Source organism: Candoia aspera, chromosome 2 (assembly GCF_035149785.1).
Source record: "Candoia aspera isolate rCanAsp1 chromosome 2, rCanAsp1.hap2, whole genome shotgun sequence".
In the NCBI taxonomy this organism is placed as follows: domain Eukaryota; kingdom Metazoa; phylum Chordata; class Lepidosauria; order Squamata; family Boidae; genus Candoia; species Candoia aspera.
In genome coordinates this window covers 241,670,043-241,693,203 of record NC_086154.1, presented here as the reverse complement: position 1 = coordinate 241,693,203, position 23,161 = coordinate 241,670,043, and the positions used below count along the sequence as shown (strand labels likewise).

At 39.5% G+C, this 23,161-nt stretch overlaps 2 protein-coding genes across 2 annotated transcripts; both read left to right on the top strand.

The window, feature by feature from the left end:
• The first annotated feature begins 218 nt into the window (after nt 1–218).
• On the top strand, nt 219–9,943 carry LOC134491724 (granzyme A-like). The gene is made up of 5 exons (XM_063295665.1): nt 219–291; nt 5,189–5,327; nt 7,080–7,215; nt 7,868–8,140; nt 9,785–9,943. Exons 1-5 carry the CDS (start codon nt 231–233, stop codon nt 9,941–9,943), a joined length of 768 nt encoding a protein of 255 aa, XP_063151735.1. The 5' UTR covers nt 219–230.
• A 3,144-nt stretch (nt 9,944–13,087) lies between these two features.
• On the top strand, nt 13,088–22,083 carry LOC134490248 (granzyme A-like). The gene is made up of 6 exons (XM_063293162.1): nt 13,088–13,175; nt 17,009–17,144; nt 17,198–17,208; nt 18,188–18,276; nt 19,490–19,753; nt 21,680–22,083. The coding sequence occupies exons 1-6, from the start codon at nt 13,088–13,090 to the stop codon at nt 21,836–21,838; spliced, it is 747 nt and encodes a 248-aa protein (XP_063149232.1). The 3' UTR covers nt 21,839–22,083.
• The last annotated feature ends 1,078 nt before the right edge of the window (nt 22,084–23,161 follow it).

The following is a 23,161-nucleotide window of genomic DNA, read 5'->3' as shown; positions in this document are numbered from 1 at the left end:
CTAAGTCAGGTATCCTGTCATCAGTTTGCATCCACCTCATTAGCCAAGAATGACAAAGCCTTCATACCAGAAATGATAAAGAAGATAACTTTGAAGGCCTTACTTAGGGGTGTTCCGGCTTCACAGGGTGTAAACGAATGCCCTTTAGAGGATGCAACCCACAACCACTTCCTTTCCATCCTCACTATATATATATTCTACACTTTGATGTGGAGAAACACAAAACAGCAATGATGGTTCCATTGGGCTTGTGGTTCTTTGCTGCCATTTTTCTCCTCGGCAGTCCCAGAGGTAGGTGCTACCCTTTGCGTTCTTTACTTTTCATTTATGATTATGCCACCTCAGAACAATCAATGAAGGGATAAAAAAACTGTACTGTTTGTTTCAAATATGCAGATTTCTCATTGAAGAAGAGAAAGCTGCTCAGGTTTCCTCCAGACTAAACTGATGCTGGCAGTAGAAGGCTCACAGGAGAGATTCAAAGCCACAGCTGTTAAGAAGATGGTTTTATTACAGATACTAGAAAAGCCATTAGTAACGAAGAAAAGCAACTATTGTAAACTCTAAGATTCAAGATATGTGTATGTGGTTTTATACAGACAGAGAGAGGGAGGGAGAGAGAAGCATATACACACAGAAGAGGTTCACAGTCCAAATCCGATGTCTCCTTCTCCTGCTCATGCAATCTCACAGGCTGAGAATCACTCATTCTGTGGCAGGAGTGATTGACACCTGTTCATTGTTGTTCTAGCAGACCAGTGAGATCTTTGCTTTTGGCCATGTCATGCCTAACCCTCCCAGTGCCAGAGTTTGGAATGTAGACACCATAAAGGCTGGCTTGGTGGAAATGCAGACAAAAGTGGTTTAGTTCCTTTGCTGTTTCTTAGTGAATTGTATCAGGAAAGGACAACTTGATACTTTTACTGAGTAAAATACCAGATTTGTTCTCGTATACAAACTGCAATATTTAGTTATTAAGGAATTTATATTATGTCATCAGAGAGTCCCACCATTTCAAAATGTAATGGCAATGTAGATGAATGGCTTCCCTCCCTTTGCATTGCTTTTTCCCTTTGGGTCTCTCTGCAGCAGAGCTGTCCTGACATTTCTGCTGATGGATGGGGGTTTGTGGCTCTTGCACTGGTTATTCAGTGGACAATTTCCTCCATCAAATTAACCTGGTTATCTCTGTAGAGTCAAATTAATGCATAACAAATCTATTTGAATTAATCTATTTGAATCTTTTCCACTTGGGAAAATTTTATATAATTCAAAGAGAGAACATAAGTTCTTTGGCACAATAAGGCAGATGATTTTCAGATGGTGCTCCTCACACGCAGGTAGCCAGGATGGATGCTGGATGGGAATTCTGGAAATTGTAGAATGGTTTCTGAAGGGTACCAGGTTGGAAAAGGCTGTGCTTTATTTTTACTCTTGGCTTTCATTATTTTCAACATATTTTATTGTGCTCTGTTCCATTGCATTTTGATCTATTTCAAGAGAGTAGGATTTTAAGCAACTCTTAATCACCATGATTACAAGATAAACAGACAAGAAATCTCTCCTCTCTCTCACTCTCCAGATAAAATAAATATATTAAATTAAAAGAACAACCTAGTGAGCCTGACAACATTTCAAATGAAAGGGCTGCACATCCAAGGCAGGAATCTAGTTTTTCAAAAGAGAAGTAATGCATACATGTCTGCTTCCCCTTTCTTCCATAACTGTCTCATCAGCTGGCCTTTCTTGCGCTTAATTGGCCAGAGATGATCAATTGTACTGATGAGGATAGGCTGCTTGGTTGCAACCTTTTTCAAACAGCCTGGCCTTTTCACATTTTCTACCACACCTGTTGGTACTAAATATAGTTTATGCAATATCAGGCATAGTTATCGTAGCACCTGAGTAGCAGTCCAAGGATCTAACTATATGTTAAACACTAATACAAGTGTATCTCTTTGTTACAAGTAATTACTTCTCAACTAGAATTGAGGGAGGGAGGGAGGGAGGGAACAGGTGTCTATAGATAGGAGGGAAATGGCAGATAAGCAAATAATAATAATAATAATATAGTAGTAGTAGTAGTAGAAACATTAACAATCTCGGATATGCAGATGATGCCACTTTGATGGCTGAAAGCAAAGAGGAACTGAGGAGCCTTATGATGAAGGTGAAAGAAGAAAGTGCAAAAGCTGGCTTGCAGCTAAACCTGAAAAAAACCAAGATTATGGCAACCAGCTTGATTGATAACTGGCAAATAGAGGGAGAAAATGTAGAAGCAGTGAAAGACTTTGTATTTCTAGGTGCGAAGATTACTGCAGATGCTGACTGCAGTCAGGAAATCAGAAGACGCTTAATCCTTGGGAGAAGAGCAATGACAAATTTCGATAAAATAGTTAAGAGCAGAGACATCACACTGACAACAAAGGTCCGCATAGTTAAAGCAATGGTGTTCCCTGTAGTAACATATGGCTGCAAGAGCTGGACCATAAGGAAGGCTGAGAGAAGGAAGATTGATGCTTTTGAACTGTGGTGTTGGAGGAAAATTCTGAGAGTGCCTTGGACTGCAAGAAGATCAAACCAGTCCATCCTCCAGGAAATAAAGCCAGACTGCTCACTTGCGGGAATGATATTAAAGGCAAAACTGAAATACTTTGGCCACATAATGAGAAGACAGGACACCCTGGAGAAGATGCTGATGCTAGGGAGAGTGGAATGCAAAAGGAAGAGGGGCCAACCAAGGGCAAGGTGGATAGATGATATTCTAGAGGTGACGGACTCATCCCTGGGGGAGCTGGGGGTGTTGACGACCAACAGGAAGCTCTGGCGTGGGCTGGTCCATGAAGTCACGAAGAGTCAGAAGCGACTGAACGAATAAACAACAGTAGTAGTAGTAGTCATCTTGGCACATAACACACCAGATTTAACTGTGGTTGAAAAGAAGAAAGTGTGGATAATTGATGTGGAAATACCAGAGGATAGTGGATAGAAGACAAAGAATTGGAGAAGATCACAAAGTATCAAGATCTGAAAATCAAAGTTGAAAGATTATGGCATAAACCTGCAGTGGTGGTCCCAGTGGTTATCGGCACACTGGGTGTCACACCACAAAGCCTTGGACAACGTTTAGAAAATCTGTGGATTGACAAAATTTCCATCTGTCAATTACAAAAGGCCACACTGCTTGGAACTGCACATATACTACACCAATACATTACAACGTCCCAGGTTCTTGGGAAGAACTCAATGCAAATGAAGGTCAACACCAGCTAAAGAACTGGCAGCTGTGATTTCACATTGACGTACATATAATGATAAATTAAATTTATGCCACCCAGAATCCCAGGGACTCCAGGCAGTTTACAAATAGTTTAAAACATTTAAAAACAAGGAACAGTAAAACACACACACACACAACACATAGCAAAGGAAGAGAGAGAGCAGAGAATACAAACCCAAATTTATTTATTTATTTATTTACTTACTTACTTACTTACTTACTTATTTATTAAATTTCTCTGCCGCCCATCTCATACACAACAACTCTGGGTGGCTTACGAAGAATAAAAGTAATATAAAAACAAATAAATACAATATAAATATAAAATATAAAATTCAAAATGGGCAATAAACTCTTATCCTGGCACCCTCACGGGGCCAACCACCCCCATGAAGAGCTGTTGCCCCTTCCATCCCAGGCCAGGTGTCATAGCCAAGTTTCTACTCCCTTTCAAAAGGCCAGGAGAGTGGGGGCCTGTCTTACCCCAGAGGGTAGCTTGTTCCAGAGGGCAGGTACCACAGCAGAGAAAGCCCTCCTCCTGGACCCTGCCAATCAGCAATCCCTCATGGACAGGGTCTGCAACATGCCCTCTCTGCCTGACTGGGTGCGACGGGTCAATGTAACAGGGTGAGGCGGTTCCTCAGGTAACCATGCCATGTAGGGCTTTATAGGTGATAACCAACACCTTGAATTGGACCTGGAAGCAAACTGGCACCCAATGCAGCTTGTGCAGCAACGGTGTTATATGTGCCCTTCTAGAGGCTCCTAAGACTGCTCGCATGGCTGCATTTTGCACCAGCTGTAGCTTCCAGATACTCTTCAAGGGTAGCCCCATGTAGAGCACATTGCAGTAGTCTATGCAGGAGATGACCAGGGCATGAGTGACCTGTACAAAGAACAAAGAAAAGGAAGAAAAAGAATGTCAATCATCCTCGGCAAAGGCCTGGATGGGTGATAGATGAGAGAGAGAGATGATAGATAGATAGATAGATAGATAGATAGATGATTTTTGCTGTTGCTTTCCTTTCTTTTCTCTGTTCTTAGTCCTTCATTCTTTTTCTCTCTGTTCTGTTTCTTTCAGTAAAGCACAAAATAAAGAAAATAAAGATTTAATAATTGTGTATTGTATCCATCAATAAAGAAATTTAATTTAAATATAAACATTTAGTCAATATTTTATTTTAGGCACTTTAGTGAGAATCAGACTTACTCAATATTCTCTGGAGGGCATCCAGAACATATAGCCTTTTAAAATGGAATTGTCAGGCTATCTGATAACATTGTGCACTAATTCTCTTACAGACACATGGCACAGTTCACTGAGATATTCAGTAGATGTCATACTAAAAATAGACTTTTTACAGAGGCCTGAAAAGTAATCATTGCATTAAACATAGCTTTTTTAAAAAAATGTATCCCACCTTTATTATTTTTATAAATAACTCAAGGCAGGGAGCATACCTACTATTCCCTTCCTCCTCCTGTTTTCCCCACAACAACTGTGTGAGGCGAGTTGGGCTGAGACACTACTGTTATTACCAAGCACGATAGAAAGACTTAGCAATATACACATTTTTATATGCTTCAAGGTATGTAACGATACTTCTCCAACCTGTAAAGTATTCTCCAACCTGGTGTCCTTCAGATGTAATCTCTAAAATTCCAAGTTAAGCATGCCAAAACAGGGAGTGCTATACCCTAAAGGTGAGAAATTTGTTAATAACTGCTGAAAAACAGGATTGCTTTAATCAGTTGGTGATACTCCACAATAACACAAACTGTGAGCACTTTTTATGATTTAATATTCATATGTTGTGTTGGCTGCTTTTTCCTCTTCTACTAATGGATTAACCTAAAGTTGTATTTTGTGACTCATTGTGATTAGCTTGGCTTCTTCATTCTGTTTAGGCCACTGTGCCCAGATAATTGGAGGAAAAGAATCAGTTCCACATTCAAGACCTTTTATGGCCAAGATCAAAGGAACAAGTCTTTGTGGAGGATCCCTGATCAAACCGAACTGGGTATTAACAGCAGCTCATTGCAAAGTGTAAGTTTGGAGCAGTTGGCTGGCTTGTTGTTGCTTTATTTCTTTTTTAATTTTGTTTTATTTTTCTAGCTGATTTCTGCCAAGTGTAACTTATCCATGCAATTTAGGGATGAGCAACCCCTAAATTTCAACCCATGCAGAAATTCTCAGTTGGGTAGCATCTTTCAGGTAAATTGTTCACTGATCTCAGCTTCTTGACATAAATTCTAGGGGTGGGAATGAAATACATACACACACACACACACACACACTAGAATTTTTCGATACAGAAAAGTATATTAAAATAAGTTAGAAAGTAAGAAAAAGAAAAAAGAAAATGAAGAAAAAGAGAAGAAAACATACAGTTGTGCCTTCTGTCCTTCTTTCTTTTGAGCAATTATCATCTTATTCTTTTTCCCATCCTCTTTGGCCATTTTTCATCACCAAATCCAGAAATCATCAATTTGATATTTTCTTCTTTCAAGATAAATTCCATATAAGGTTTCCAGACTTTCAAAAAAACATATTTTTGTTTTTTCTATGACCAGACTGGTTAGCTTTGCCATTTCCCTCAGCTTTGCAAGTCCAGTTAATTTTATAATCCAGTCCTCCACTGTAGATATTTCATTACTTTTCCAACTTTTTGCATACAGTAATCTTGCCACAGTTATCATATATAATATTGGTTTCCCATATCTCTTTTCTAATTCAATGTCCATAAAACCCAACAGGAATCATTCTGGCTTCATCGCAAAAAATATCCAGTCCAGATGGACTGGCTCTGGCCAGATGTAGGGCCAGAAGCCACAGTAGAGAGAAGCCTGGATTAACCAAAACTCTGGACAAATCAAGGGACAAAATTGTGCTGATGTACTTATTAGTGAGAAATTAGAATCAACTTTCTTTTTTCTTTTTCTTACTTTCTAACTTTTTTTAATATACTTTTACTGTATCAAAAAATTCTAGTATGTGTGTGTATGTATATATGTATGTATGTGTGTGTGTGTGTGTGTGTGTATGTATTTCATTCCCACCCCTAGAATATATGTCAAGAAGCTGAGATCAGTGAACAATTACCTGAAAGATGCTACCCAACTGAGAATTTCTGCATGGGTTGAAATTTAGGAGTTGCTCATCCCTAAATTGCATGGTTAAGTTACAAGGCTGGCTGAGGAATTCCTGGAGTTGAAGTCCACCCATCTTAAACTTGCCAAGGTTGAGAAACACTGCATTAGACATTAGAGAATTTTTCTGGTCTCTCACAAGTCATCTTCCCAATATTTCTTTTCCATGTAGAGCTAAGCATGAAATTAATAGCACATGCTTCCCTGAACATTATTATTGCTGTTGTTGTGAAAATTGCATATAATTTGGCCTCCCTTTGTATTTCAACCTCCAGAATACCCATTTATATGTGTGAATGTGTGTGTGTTGTAGTTCATTAGTGAACTGAGCCAAAGATAGGCCACTGAAAGCATCTTGCATCTCCTATCAAAAATAGATTTACTTCCTGTGTTGAAATAATACTCCAATAAAAATTGATGTAAATGATATATGATGACTCTATGTACCTAAGCCTGGGATCCCCAAATCCTAAATTCATGTGCCAGGAAATAAACCATGTTAAATCCAGTAGGATTTACTTATGAAGAAACACAGAAGATTGAACTGTCAGATGATGAAACTTAATATTGTTCAGCTGAGATTATACTAGTATTGTACATGCTAGAAATGAAATTTACTCAATTCTTACTTACCCTCTTTTCTTTTTAGGAAACAAGACACTGAAGTTATTCTTGGGATTCATTCAGAAAAAGACAAAACAAAACAAGTTTTTAAGGTTGTTAAGCATGTTCCTCACCAATGCTATGATAATGTCACAAAGGAGAATGACATTATGCTTCTTCAGGTATATTCTAAAGGATATATATATATAGCTAATATAAATGTAAAGGAAAGCAAGAATTGTGTCTCCTTTTCTTTTTGCGTATTGGGGATCTGGTGGCAGCTACACCCTTATAGAAAGCAGTGCACAAGGAATTTAGCCCTAGCCTTGAGAAGGGAGGGGGAGGAGGAACAGTTGTTCAGTCCTGCTTGTGATCTGGCCTACCTCAAAGGGCTGACAAGCAGCCCATAAGAGGAGCATGACAGTTAGGGTCCAGTTGATTGGCATGAGGATCACCACAGGGGATGGCATCAATGGAATAAAGAGTATTTCTCACACTTGGGTGATGGAAACATTCTATTCCCTGTAATTCAGGAGATGGAGAGTAAGATGGAAGAATTCTTAAGCCTCCTGACTGCTATTCAGTACATGCTGAAGAAGTTCAAAGAATTATTGTTGTTATTGTTCCCATTATGGTTTGTCTTTGCTGCAAGGGGCTCAAATGGTATAAATGTTCCTTCTCAGACCCCTTTTGTCTGTACAACACTGTAATGTAGGTCAGGCTGAGATAGGGTGACTCTCCAAAGTCCAAGTCCAGCACGTGACTCGTTACGCACCATATTGACTGTTAATGTAAGGATTAATCTCTTTCACCTTCCCTCTTGTCCCATTTAAGCTTAATAAACAAGCAAAACTTAACAAGAATGTTGCCACCATCAAGCTTCCTCGAGTGTATGATGACCTCAAGGCAGGAACACGTTGCCTTGTAGCTGGCTGGGGAATTACTCAGAGTGGAGCAAAAACGCCATCAGATGTGCTCCGTGAAGTTAATGTCTCTATCATTGAAAGAAGCATCTGCAATGACAAAAAGCACTATAATTATCAGCCTCTAGTGACAATGAATATGGTCTGTGCTGGTGACAAGAAAGGAGGGAAGGATTCATGTATTGTAAGTATATTTATCTACCTGCTCTGAATTTTTGAAGCTCAAAAATAGTATACAGGAGGCAGAATTTGAGAGAATTAGTAATAATAATTGCGTACTTTTAGAGCAGTGTTTCTCAACCTTGGCAATCTTGAGAGGTGGACTTCAACTCCCAGAATTCCCTGCCAGCAAGCATTGCATACATTGAAGTCCACCTCTCTTAAAGTTACCAAGGTTGAGAAACACTGTTTCAGAGTGTTTTAAGAAATGAAAGCCCTGTACTATAACAATATAAAATTAGTAAAATCTACCAGTCATAAAGTCAGTTGCAAAAAGCATCTGGAATTATATATCCTTCCCGACTGGCAGCATTATGACCTATGATGATAGTCTTTAACAAAAAGGGCTTATTGGTGGAGCACTTGGGGGCGGGGGGGGCACTAGCAAAGAGAATATGAATTCTTCAGAAAACTGGTCTGAAGTGCAGCTGGCACTTTGCCTGCCTACATGTGGTTACATTCTCCACAAGTTCAGAATTCACACTCATAAGATTGTATCTTCACACCGCTAAATGTTCAGAATTCACACTCATAAGATTGTATCTTCACACCGCTAAATGTATTTAGCCATTTCCCCATCAAGAAAGGGGATGGCTGGCAGTGGTGGGCTAAACCGCACACACACACACACACACACACACACACACCATCTCTTCTCCATTTCTCCTTGAAAAAAGTCTTGGGAAGATATGCATTTTGGCTTAGTGGGATATGCAGGGAGACAAACATATATGTACAGTCAGAAATAAAGGTTTTTTCTGCACAATGCCATTTTAGAAAGTTTTATTTGTCTATTCCGTAGGTTTCTATCTGCCTTTCTTTCAGATAAAGGTGATGTACATAGCACTCCTTCCTCTTCTCTTTTCCCACACCAATAACTCTGTGAGATAGGTTTGACCAAGAGAGAGACACGGGCCCAAAGTTACCCAGTCAGAGGTGTCTGCAGAGGGTCAAAAAAGTCAGGATGGTGGCCAAAAGCAATCAAAATCCTGCCCCTTTTTTGCATGCATTGCCCAGCAAGCTGCAGCAGGGCAGAGGGCTGACTCTCTAAACAGGTTCTGAGTAGATTTCTCCACTTCTGGCCTTGCAGGGGTCAAGCTATTCCAGAGGGAGGGGACTCCTACTGATAAGGCATCCTCTGGCCCCCTGCCCCCAGGTCTCCTGGATGTGGACACCTGCAGGACCCCCCTCCCAGCCAGCCCCAGTTCAGCAGGTAGATTCTACCTGAAGTGTTCAGTCCCAAACATAACTAAGGCCCAAGCTATTTACGGCTTTATAGGTAACAACAGGCCTCTTGAATTGGATCAGAAACCTGCCAGCAGCCAATGCAGCTTCTGCAGAGGAGATGTTACTGTAGTTGGCTAAGCCAAATAGCACAAGTCAGCAAGTGAGCCACTGCGTTTTGTGCCAATTTCAGCTTCTGAATCATCTTTGGGGCAGCCCCATGTAGAAGAAATGGTAGTAGTCTAACCAGGAGATGACCACAGCATGAATACTTTATTACATTATGATTGCGATTGGCCTGTAAAAGAGAAAAGCATACAACTGCTGCAAATAATGCAAACTTTCTCTCTCTCCTCCTATCCCCCCTTTTTTCTCCTTTGTGCAGGGTGATTCTGGTGGTCCTTTGATATGCAATGGGGAACAAAGAGGCATTGTTTCCTTCGGTGGACAAAAGTGTGGTGTTCCCAAGTATCCTGGTGTCTACACACGTCTCACAGATAAATACACCCACTGGATAAAGACTGTTATAGGTGGCAGTTTATAGAATTATTGCTTGTGTTTTTTAATGGACTTCATCCATTCATTATGATTTCTCTAAAACAAGCCTGTTTTAAAACAAGGCCTCTTTCTCTAAAACAAGCCAGATGTTTCCAGCCTGTTGCCCTCCAGATGCATTTGACTGCAGTCTCACCATCCCCAAATAGCACAACCATTCAGCCTGCTGGCTCACAATGACAGAGACCACAGATGAATTCATCTGGAAGGCAACTGGTCAGCTTTGGTATTTAGGCTTTCTATCTAAATGCAATTTTGCAACAAAGATTTTCCTCCTTTATAAAAGCTAAGTGCCAGTCTCCAGAAATCCTTTTGTGAATTGCTTTCTTATTTTTATTTTCTCTCTACACACTTGCTCTGCTCAATAAAGCTATTCCCATATTTATCACTAATGAAATGGCGGCTTATTTATAGAATGAACAAGAAAATAAAGCCTTGTTGCAAACCATTTTTGTTACTCTTTTGTCATGCCTGTTCATCTCTGCTATGTATCCAGTCTTTGCTTGTGGCAAACTTCAGACTTCGTCTGTATTTGGAAGAATGAGTTCTGTGCTAGGAATGGCTTCAGTTCTTGAATGCCATTCTGTGGGGTGGTCTAACATAACTGGACTATTCTTATAATCGGAGGTGCTCCCAGGTACATTGAAATTGCAAAATTCCCAGCTATGCACACATGTGTTTTTAGCATTTGAGACTTCATGTGAATCTGTGGACCCTTTTTATGAGTGGAGATGTGAAAGCCATTAAGCATCGGAAACCTTTGCTTCCTGTAGTCATGAATCCTTCATCACTGGAAGTTTTCAAACAAAGGTTGGACAGCCATTTGTCTGAGATGATATGAGGCAGGGGGTTGACTACAAGACCTCCAGGATCCCTTCCAACTCTATGATTCTATGTAGCCACCTTAGATCTATGGCAGCTTATCTGTAAGGCATGACTTGTTGCTTGGTAAACATACCATGGGGAAAGTGAGGAGACATCAGGCCAACAAGCTCAAGTTTTTCATGCACTGCTTGAAATAAAGAGTTCAAGATATGATACTGACTGTTCTTAAGCATTTTGGGAAGAATGAGAACAGAGAACTATGCACACTCGCTCCAATATATATACAGAGAGAACCAAGTGTTCACAATGAACTTGATGGGACTTGCACTCCAGTTACAAACAGAGTGAGCAGGAAGGGTTAACAATTTTGGCTTATCTAGCCGATTGGATAAGTGGACTGGAAGTGTTCTGAGCTGACAGAAATCAGATTGTACCACCAAAATCATATGAATATACACTGCAAGTTAAAAAACAACTGCAGCAATGCCTAGCATCAGAAAGCAAACTTGACTAGACCCTTTCATAATGTATCTATTTGTTTGCAAGATTCTCTATGAAGCATTTCAAATAGTAGCACCCAACACTGATAAATGACGCAGCCCATTTACCTACTTCAGTTTTTACCATTTTCCAAAGGGGTTGGCCCTCAACAGAGCAGAACAGGGCAGAGATCCAATCATCCCACAGAGAGAGTAGAACTGCATGATTTTTCCTTCTTTCCCTTGAAACTCAGCCCAACCAGTACCTGGTCTGCCCTCATCTTGGGATCAGCATCAGACCAGCCTTATTACCAATAAGGAATACATTTTAATATCCATTTAAAAGCATTACAAATTCAGCTAAAGCATCCATGGTTAGAAACTAAATGAGTAGGAGTCTTCTGTTGTTAGACAATATTTCTTTGCCTGTGTAGTAGATGTGTAGATGACTAATGTGTATAGTCATCATCAAAGCAATTTCATTTTGAATTGAAACCACAGAGCAAGCCCAGGCTTCAATGCTGTGCTCTAGGAATCATTGTGACATCACTGAGAAACAGAAATCCTCCCAACATGCAGCCCTTTAATTCATAAATTCTCCAAAGCATCCACTATTAGTGGAAGGAGAATTACATATGGAAGTCAATATATAGAGAATGAGGTAATATTGGAAATACACAGTGTATGTAGGGGGTTGACAATCCTGGAGGATCCCAGCTCATCAAAAGCTTTTGATGAACTGGATCAACACTTAAAGAAGCCATTTAAAAGATGTTTAACAGGCTGATGAGAATCAGACATATATCAACTGGAATTAAAAGCACAGTTATTTTTAATAATTTGTTGCATTAATGAAGACTTTATTGCATTATCTTTTGATAAACCCATGGATGATTGACACTACCCTTGTGATTGAAAACACATGCTTAACACTCTGTATAGCAAGAGCAACATCATTGCCCTTTGAAGTCATGAAGCACATCATATATTTCTGCTCATAAACTGAAGCAGAAAATAACTAATTTCCTTCCTGGATCATTCTACACATGAGTTCTAAATATTCAATATTCAGTATTCAATATCTGACCTTTTAACCACAGATTGGAAATGCCTTAGCAAATGAATTTAGAGGGGGTTCAATTGACCCCTGATCTGACAGATTATCAAGATAAGGTTTATTGGCCACCTGAGGCATGCCAAGTCCCTGGCTACTGATTTTTCTGGGCCATTTACCTTTCAGCAGAGGAAGAGTTATAGCTCTCTCACAGTTGGAATTACCAGGGATCAACTCGGCATTGTCTCATAAGCATAAGGGGGTCGCTATAGCAAATTGCATCTCTATTGTGCTTGTGGGATGTCACCTGGGTCATCTGACTTCCTCTTCCTCCTCCTTCTTGGGCTTGGGTATTAACAGTCTCCATTACCCTTCTAGCAGACCTGCAAGCAGGAGCTGCTACAGGAATGCAGCCCTCCCACTACGATCTCACTTGCAGGCAGATTTTCTATTCCACATAGAAAGTGTATACAATGAACCAGTGATAATAAAGTGCTTTCTACTATGAATCTACCTGTATCCAGATCTACTGAATAAAAGTAAGCTATCTCTATTTTCTTCATCTAACTACAGTGTGAAGACTGAATTTATTTCTGAACTTAATTAAGCTTAATGTGCAAGTTCCTTTTTTGGTTCACGCTTCTACTCTGCAAGATTGCTGTTAGCTGCTTGGAGTTCTTTTATTAACCTTTAAAAATTCCATCACCCACAGGGCCCAAAAGCCACCTCCCCAGTTCTCTTGCCAAAAGTGGGCAGCAGAGAAGCAGAGGGGAGAATGGGAGAAGAGGAGATGGAGAACTGCTCCATCAGTGCCTGGAAATCTCTTGGTGGGATTGAGAACAAAAGACCCACAGGGACCCACAGTAACTGGCACCAAAAGGGGCATTTCCCCCTAACTTCTCCTCAGCCCTTTGCTCCTGGAATGGATCCTTATTTTGCTTGGTTGCTGAAAGAGAATAGGAGTTGGAACTATGGTAAGCACATACAATTCCATCAGCTCCCACATTTGATGACAGAACTTTATTGCAGCCACGTGAAAAAGCCCAGGAAACCATGAGAGTGTTCATCTTTTAACTCTTAATTCTTAGCAATCTCATGGTTTCTTGTTTCCATAAACATCATCATCCATTCTTTCTATATTCAGCATCCCCCCTTCAAACCTAAGACTTCTCTGTGATCTTTGGCCATCAACATCACCCTAATTTCTATTTGTGATGCTGTACTGAAGATTTTCCCTAAATATTCCTTCCCTGCCCTAGTCTCTTTCTCTTTTACCCTAAGAATAAGTGTTATTGTAGCTTTTTTCCACATATGTATCTTTGCAAGCACAACATAAACAACAGTAGCATAAGCGACTACTCATGGCTTAGGCGTTATGTAAGTCATGGTTTGTTTAATCATAGTTTGTTAAGCCGCAATTTGTTGGGTTTATACAACACTAAATTATGCACCATATTTTACACCAGCAATGTTTAGTGCAGTGTTTGAACCCTGCCAATACATTTGCAAGAACACAGTAGGCATAGATTTTTAGTTTCTTTCCATTGAAAAAAATGATTCAAGGTGCTAGTTTCTACCTATGAACTCAAAATAGCTTGAAATGACAGATCTTTTCCTGTCCACAATTTGCAATATGAGACCTGTTACATATCGTGTGTTCTAGATAAGTGAAATTGGAGAAGAATACTTTGTATTTTGCATAGCATTACCCAACCAAGGAACTTCACTTCAGATTGTTAATTGTCTTTTAGATGGCTGGTGAAGACAACATTGTCTGGTGGAGCTTTTAATAGATAATCCTTCTTTCTGATTTTATAATTACCCTTTATTTCTAATGCATAAAACATTGATCAACAATTTTCAATTGATATACTTTTTTTAGTTATTTATTTTGGCTCATTCCCTTGAGCACTCACTGAGCGGAAAATATGGTATCACATGTTTCCATACTGATTAAATAAATAAAAATGGCAAATCATGAGTATTTATGAATGTCCACAGTCTAACCCTTCCCCAGTCAAACCTAAATTGTACTCCAGAGCAAATTTCTAAGAATTATCTTTCACCTGTTGATGGCGGCTTTTATTTTAATTAACTCTACAACCAAATGAAATGCAACTTTCTGTGGAAATGTTTTATGCTTGCCAACCGCACCCCCTTCTCACCAACTGTCAAGAAGCAATAAATAATGAGGTGTGAAACTGACAGGAAAATAAGGGAATAAAGTATTTGTGGCACAAAAATAACTATTTCAATGATAAATGCAAAGTTGTGTAACAGTGTCAGACACCTGCAAACATCTACAGACATATGTTAAAGTATCTAAGGAATTTCCTGTACCTCTGCAATGGCAGACACAAAACCTTGTAATGTCACTGAACAAAAAGCTACAACTGTTGTTCTGCCCAAAGTGTTTTGTCTTGTGCTGCATGTCACTCCAGGCCTAATACTCTCCTTGCATGCTTAGCACAGATTGCACTAAAATCTTAAGGATTGTAAACATTAACTTCAGAGCTACTTAAATCCTAAAATCCTCTGGTGCTTAGCCAAGCCTGGGTGCCATCTGATCCAGAGAAATCCCAGAGTCCCCTGCAGGGACTAACCATACTGGGAATCCTGCTGGATCAGCAGGCTGTTAGAGAAACTGAAATTCACAATTTTTATCGTACTTCTTTTTTACCATCTACCTACCATTTCGTAATTCCTTATCATTCTCAGCAACCAGCATCTCTTTCAGACAGAAACGATCATTGGCATTTCTACTGTACATGAACCTACCTACTTTAGCTTGTCCTTGCTACAAACCCAACAGTTGTTAGAATAGACCGGAATGGTATAAATTAAGCTGCCGACCTATATATTTAATAGGGTTCAAATATATATTTCTCATGAGAACAGAACCACTGTATATTCCTATTATCTTTTATTACATGGAGAGCTTCCACAGGAGGTTCCTGTTTAAAAAAAGACCACCACTGGTTGGCCTGGTAGGGCATACAATATAGACATGAGGGACAGCCCCATTTTCTCCTCCAGAGTTTCTACGGATGGATTTAGCTATCTACCAAAGATCTGTCTCAAAGAATGATGAACATTCATCCCATCACACAATTCCAGAAGTTGCTGGAGGAACAGAATGTTGATGTCATAATTACGTGGGCCTCTAGTGGACCTTTTTTTTCCCCAGTCTTTATCCAGGATTAGTGTTCAGCCTACAGTACTGCAACATACCCTTTTTTGTGAAAACGCTAACAGCTACAGCCATTTGCGCTCTCTCTCTCTCTCTCGCTCTTACCCTACTGCACACCTTCCTAAGCTCTGCTGCCTAGACATGATACCTCCTTCTCCAAAGACTTTTGACCTTATTGTCAGTGAATATTTCTGAACTTGCCAAGAATGCATTGAGCAAATGAATTCTGGCTTTTTTATGTGTTCAGTATATACTGAATACCTCGTTGTTGGTGAACTCAAAGTAGCACCTATGGGACTTTGGTTTGTTTTGTGCTTTTCTATTACCATTTTCTTCCTCAGAATCCAGAGGGGTAAGTGCTATTTTGTTAATGTATTTTCCTCACTTGCCCACGACACAAAGGCAAGTGTTTAAAAGGCCGATGGGATGTTTCCCATAATAGGAACAAGGTTGTCTAAGGAAACAGAAGCCTCCCTTTCAAACCCAAGACCCCAATTCTCTTATCACTAGACCCAGCTCCATGCCCACCCCCCACCCTCTGGCTCCAACAAAAAGGAAACACTCATCTCACTAGCAGCTGATTCAAACTCAGAGATTTTCTGGCAACAACAAGGCTTTAGAAAATTTGAAACAGAGCCTTTTTCAAAGCCTCAATGATGCCTGGAGGGGATTGGTGCTAAGGCAGAGGTGACCACAGGAGAAGACCAAGGGGGAACAAGTTACCAAAGCAGCATCACCTCGGCATGATGCAAATTCCACCCCTTTTTTGAACATGAGCTGTGATGTCACATGGATGTATGAAAGAGGTGGAAACTTTTGTCACCTTTGCGTGATGCTGCTCTCATCGTTTTGATAAAAGCGTTGGATCATGCGGACACCGCCAGTAAAGGGATTACCTTCTCCCCAAAACAGAGGAGTACTGCAATAAAGCTTTAAAGAGCTTCCACTGATTTTACACTTGAGTTTGCTATTCATTCATCACATTTGAATTTTGCATATCCAAATGCAAAATGGTTTCATTTCATTTCTCTCCCGATAAATGTCTATTACAGCCCAAGTTTTTCGTAGTGACTTAAAGACTACAAATACTACAAGTTTCAGAAATATAGATTTTCTTTAGAAACAATGGTTGGCTCCATTGTCTTGCAAAGACCGATGTCCAGCTATGACCTCCCTCCAAAAGACAAAAAGGTAAACTGAGGAGGGGTAGGGAGCCTCCTATGATAAAAAGCAACCTCACCTGTTTCCTTCTATAAAATGTGTGGTTTGCGAATGGCTGCCATTTAGTGAATGGGCAAGCCTCCCCAACATTCGTTTTGTGAGCCCTCCCATGACACAATCTCAGATTTTGAAATGAACCCACTGGTCCAAAGAACTAATGTGATCATCTTTGCTTCCCTTCCTTGTATGTGATTACAGTTAGCGAAGGGAGCTGTAGTTATTCAAGAATTAATCCATAGTATGGTGTGCATGTCCAACCTGATCAGATTGGCTTCTTTTTCATAGGTCAGTCTGCACATATATTGGAAGAGGAACAACCTTCAAAACCATATGTGGTCGCCCTCTTCAAAAATGACCGTTTATCATGTGCAGGAACATTGATCAAAGAGACCTGGGTGTTAACAGCAGCCCACTGTTTTCCGTGAGTATTCATACTTTGCGCAAAATTATTCTTGCAGTTGTATCAGTTCTCAGGAATCCTTTAGGTAAGCCTATTAGGCATTCTCACTCATATATCTACAGCTGATTTCTAGTATAAATTGCTAGAGGCAGTTGCCTGCCATAGGATTTAAGTTAACTTGGGAAAACACAATTGTTAAATATCTGTTAAACAACCAACCAATCAATCAATCAGAAATCTTATTGAAAGTGAGAAAGGTGAAGTGGAAGATGACTCTAAGAACAAAGCAAAGTGAGGTTCATTTTCTGACATTTTTGGAACAGTGATGTTGTAATGTCATGTTTGTGTTCTTAGTTCTGTGGCAAAAAAATAAAATCCATTCCTGTAGCTTCATTCTATTTAAATTGCTAAATCTGCATCACTCCAAGACTTTTTTCTGGTCCATAGTTAATTTTGAATGCTACAAGAACTTCTGCCAACATGTGAATGTTAAATATGCAAATAGACCATTATTCCTATTGTTGCTGCTGCTGCTGCTGTTGTTATTATTATTATTTACTCTTTTCTTGATTATTATTATTTTCTATTCCGCCTTTATTATTTTTATGTATTAGCTCTTGTAGCCTGCTGTAGCAGTAAAAAAATTAACATGAAGCAATTTTTCAGATATATAAATAGATATTCAATATTACAAAGAAGTTTGCTTATGTTTAAGATTATGTTATATCCTCAGTCTTTGGTTTGACAAGCACAAGAAACAATAACAAGTATTCTCCAATATGATATCTCTTGTTCAGCTGGACAACAGATTCCAGATGCTTGGAGTTGTGGTCCCCCACACAGACATGTGGATGGCATTATGTTGCATAAAGTTGGAGTGGAATTTCAATCCTTGAGGGGTGTTGTGGGGAAGATGCCCAAAGAAAAAATTGTATGAAAGTAGGAAGGACAGATATAAGAAAACAAATATTACTATTGTGAATTAATTACTATATACTCTTACTTATCTTTTTAGGAATGAAAAAACACTTATTGGTGTTGGAAGTCACCCCAGAATTAAAAAGGAACGAAAACATTTTATGAATGTACTAAAATCTTTTTTTACCCAGGATTTAATCCAAAAACATTTGAAAATGACATTATGCTTTTGAAGGTAAATCTGTAAATTGGTTATGAATGTTCTGAGAGCATACTATAGCATTGTGTTGATCGATATGAGCATGCTCCTTGATCAGTATGTAATTAAAATTCATATCTGAGGCTGAAGTAGTTATTTAAATTGAAAGTATATTACAATCTCTCTAGCTGAAGTGATCCTTTTTTATTTCCTGGATCTTGACCAAATACAACAAACCAAAACAAATTAGCTTACAATTTTATAAAACAATAGCACAATAAAATAGTCAAACCAATAGGGTTTAACAAATCAGGAATGATCATTATAGTGATTGGGTAAAAAAAAAAATCCTCAAAATTACTAGAGCCAGGAAACCAAACTGCATAATCAGAAACAAGAATCAAATACTGTCACAGATAAGGAGCAAAAAAGGCTTCAACTTCAACAAGGTCCCAAAATTGGGACTTCCACAATCTGGACAGTACTGGCCTGCTTGTCAAGTAGAGCTTTTGTTTGTTCAGATTGCAAAATAATCTCTTCTTGGGAGGGCATCAAGAACTGAAATTTCCTGGGTAGTTTTTAAGAGCAGACTTTTTGACATGGTAGGCCTGCCAAAACTGCCACTATCAGGAATGATTGTCTGTTGTTTCATATGCCTACTCAATTTCATACTGTCCACCTTCACTTAGCAGGCATTCAATAGTGATTATTCATAGCTATAATATGGTGAGCATTCTGGGGATATTAGAAAGATATTTCTCTGAAGAAGTATTTACTTTTGGTGTTTCTGGGAAACACCAATATGCTGTCTGGAACCAGCTGTAAACTCCACCAGTTACGTCTGGGTGTATTATAAGCCAGATAGGGGAATTTGTGGGTGGTAGGCCAAACACAATGTTCAGGATTTCCATCTATCTACTTCTTTCCCTGGCTCCATTTGTTTCCCAGTTTCTGTCATTTCACCTGTCCCAGCATTAAGGAAGATTTTATCTCAGATCTGCAGCAGAAAAGACTTACCTATCTCAGCACTGGAATACAAGATTTACCTTCCATCTCCTGCAGACCCCAAATAAGCCCTTTTGCCTTACTTGAGTGGGGAAGTGCCCCAAATTGGTAGGAAAACAAGATTCACTTCTCACAAATCTGAGCTGGATTAGGGAGTGGTATAATCTGACCGAACCTAAAAAAATCTAAAATGGCCTGTATTAAAAACTGTTAATTCAAGCATGCTATTTCTATTCTTTACCAGCTTCATGTGATGGAAACAAAGCTTAAAATAAAAACCATCCCACTTCCTGACCCTACCAGTGATATCAAAGCAGGAACTCCCTGCATAGTAGCAGGATGGGGAACTATTAGTAACAGGAGGAGATTTAAGAAACTTCATGAAGTTAACGTCACCATCTTTGACAGAAATATCTGCAATGACAAGAAACATTATCAGTCTCATCCTTTGGTGACCATGAAGATGCTGTGTGCTGGACAGAAGAAAAGTGGGAAGGATTCCTGTGTGGTAAGATAACTTTGTGAAGATTTGAAATTAGGGTTGCTTGCCAGGTAAGATGGCCACTTCCACAGACCTCATGAGGCTTGTGGGGTGTGGGTCAGGTAACCAGCTTTTTCAGTTGTGGCCCCCATTTTATGAACACTGCCCCCAGAGGTAGGGATGGCCCCTACTCTACAAGTATTTTGCAAGCAGGCCAAAGCAGCATTATTCCAGCAGGTGTGTAGCCCTTAGGCTAGGTAAATGGTCTTGATGTACCAGGCTTGTTTATTGTTCACTGTTATTGTTTATATCTTTTTTAATGTTTATTGTACTCGGTCCAGAGTCCACCAGAATTGGGGGAGGCTATAAATATGGTTAAATAAATGATAGGAAATATCTGTTCAAAAATGAGAACAAGAGAGTTGATACAAATTTGCATCAAACATGTTATACATTCCTTTATATAGGAAGATATATCCTCACAATAACACTGCTAATTTAAATAGAGAGAATTACTGTACCATGGATCTCACCACAGTGGGGAAGTGGGTGACCATGGGACCTTTGTGATTGTTGAATATCTGCAGCTGGAGTGCAGACAATTGATGGGCCATATCAGGTTCCCACTCTCTCTTCTTTCAGGTTTTTTTATTTTTTTAATTGGACTTGGATCTGAGAGTACTTCAAGACTGTCCTCTGTGAAGTAGAGGAAACAGCTTTCCTTTGCTGATCAACTGAAGGAGGTTTAGTCATATGTAGGGAGTCATAGAAATGACCTTGAAGAAACTGTTCAGAAACTGTTACAACAGGTGGAAAGACATGGTCTGAGCCCAGGACAATGAGAAAGTATTAGAGAAGGACCAGAATGACTCCCCAGGGTATAATAGGGAGGAAAGGGAAAATGCAAGATTCTGTTGCTAGAGTCTATCTCAATAAAGTATAGTTCTTGTCTTCTTGCGGAGTCAGTTTCCTGATCTGGACAGCCTCAAAGGGCTGACACCATCTGGCTCTTTGGCCAATGGATCAGCAGGAGCATCTGCTGCAATTGTCCCTGCCTTCAAAATGGTGGATCCGACCAGGAGTTTGAAGCCCTAGCCTTTTATACCTGTGTGTAATGCATGTGGCGTTGCTCATTAAAAAGAGGTGGGGCTTTGATAATTTGGCCATGCCTGCCATTTTGAAGCCAGTGACACTTGTTGCAGATTCATCAGAATCCATTAAATTAAGAACGTAAAACTTTACACCAGTGTTTCTCAACCTTGGGAACTTTATGATGTGTGGAGTCCTCTTTTTGGGAAAGATGGGTGGTGATAGAAATTTGAAGAATAAATAAAAATAAATAAACAAACCCTCAGAATTCCCCAGCCAGCATAGGAGTTGAAGTCCACACATCTTAAAGTTCCCAAGGCTGAGAAACACTGCTTTACACCCTCATTTATGGCATGATCACAGAATCACAGAATCATAGGGTTGGAAGGAACCTTGGAGGTCTTCTAGTCCAAACCCCGGCCCAAGGCAGGAATCCTCATACAAATGGTTGTCCAATCTTTTCTTGATAGTCGGTCTTAGGCACAGGGAACTTTTTTTCTTCTGGCAGTGAACTTTTAAAACAATTATTTTCTCCAAGGACTCCAGAAGTGGTGCAGATATATCATCAGTGTGAGAGGGGCAATATTTTCTGCCCTTTTTGATTTTGTGGGAATAATGAGACTTATTCAAAATAAATGTATTCAGCTTCTCTGAAGTTGAATACATTTAAATCATTTAAAAATAAATAAAAATTGTACCAGCCAAAGGTGTGATTTTGCTGCTAAATTTCAACTGTGTGATCCTAGGGAAAGCAAAAATGAGACATGGGCTCACTGCTGATTCGGTTATTTTTTCTGTATACATCAGCAGAGATACCTCTTAGCTTTTGTGAATGGTAACACCACTGTCTGTCTTTTTTCTCAGGGTGATTCCGGTGGGCCTTTGATATGCAGTGGGAAACAAAGAGGCATTCTCTCCTTTGTTAAAAAATGTAGTAATCCCCAATACCCTGGCATCTATACTCAGCTTACACAGACCTATACCTCTTGGATAAAGACAATCACAGATGAACATTCACACTGATTGAATGATACTTGAGGAATATTTTCTTTTACCTTGCGACTGCTTGATTGGCAATTTTCCCACCTCTGTTCCTGCATTATAGCTTCCATTTTTACAGATGGAGAAGAGAAGTGATGATATCTCACTCAATGCTAGCTATATCAGCTATAGACTCTATACTGTAAATGTTTCAGGCTGGTCCTGAAGCTCAGCCTCCCCAGACCAGTTTCAATTTTCAGTCCATCAGTACTAAGGTAGTCTTCTATTCTCTGGCAAAGAATATTTTTACAAGAAGTATATGCTTTGGGTATGAAATAGAGATTTCAGCTTAGAAAATTTATTGGCCTCCAGCGTTTGCGTTACTTTCTCACTGAAAAACCTACCCTACAGAGGGAAAATAATGAGTGCTAAGGTAGTTTTCCCACCAAAGTCACTGGCAACAAATTTGTTGGTTCGAGTAAACTGTCTCTTCAGTGTCATTTGCAGAACCAGAAACAATTTGTTTGGTTGAAAAATATGAAATACACAGCATGATGCTTAAAGTAAGTGAGGTACACTTAAGTTCCTTTGATATAAATGGAACATCAATGCTTAACTAAGATTAAGTCACATGGATTCAAGGCACAGGTGCAGCCCATGAATAAAACATTTCACTTCCAACAGCAGGCTCCTCAGGCTAAATTTAGTTTTCTCTCAAGAACTTTGTGAGAAATGTTCCCAACACCATTTCATCTTTCATCTGTGCTCCTCACACTACCTTGATGAAGAAAAATATTGGCTTCCTGGAATTGAGATGCAGCTTTTTCAGCAACATAAAGAACCACGGTCAAAAGCATTCCTTGGTACCCTCAGTGAATGTGGCTTTTTTTTTTACAGCTCCACAGGATCTTGGCCAGTTAGTTAACAGATGCTTCTGTGCAGAATTAGGGATTCCATAGTCCACTGAAATGAGATTTAGGGGGCTGTTCCTGGGAGGGATGAGTAAAGAACATTCCCAGCAGGGTCACCCAAGGCATGAAGGTCATCCCAGTGGCCCAGCTAAAGCAAGCAAGCACCTATATAGGACAGCAGCAATACAGATGCTAGAGGTAGATGACTACTACAATGACAACAGAAAAAGCATCTTTTCATACCACATGGGAAAAAGCAGTGATAAATCATTCCTGTATTTTACCAAGAAAGCCACATGGATAGACAAGAATAAAGTGACTGACAATATACAGGTAGTCCTCACTTAACGACCACAATTGGGACTGGAATTTCAGTTTCTAAGTGAAACAGTCATTAAGCGAGTCTGACCCAATTTTACAACCTTTTTTGTGGCAGTCATTAAGCAAATCATGG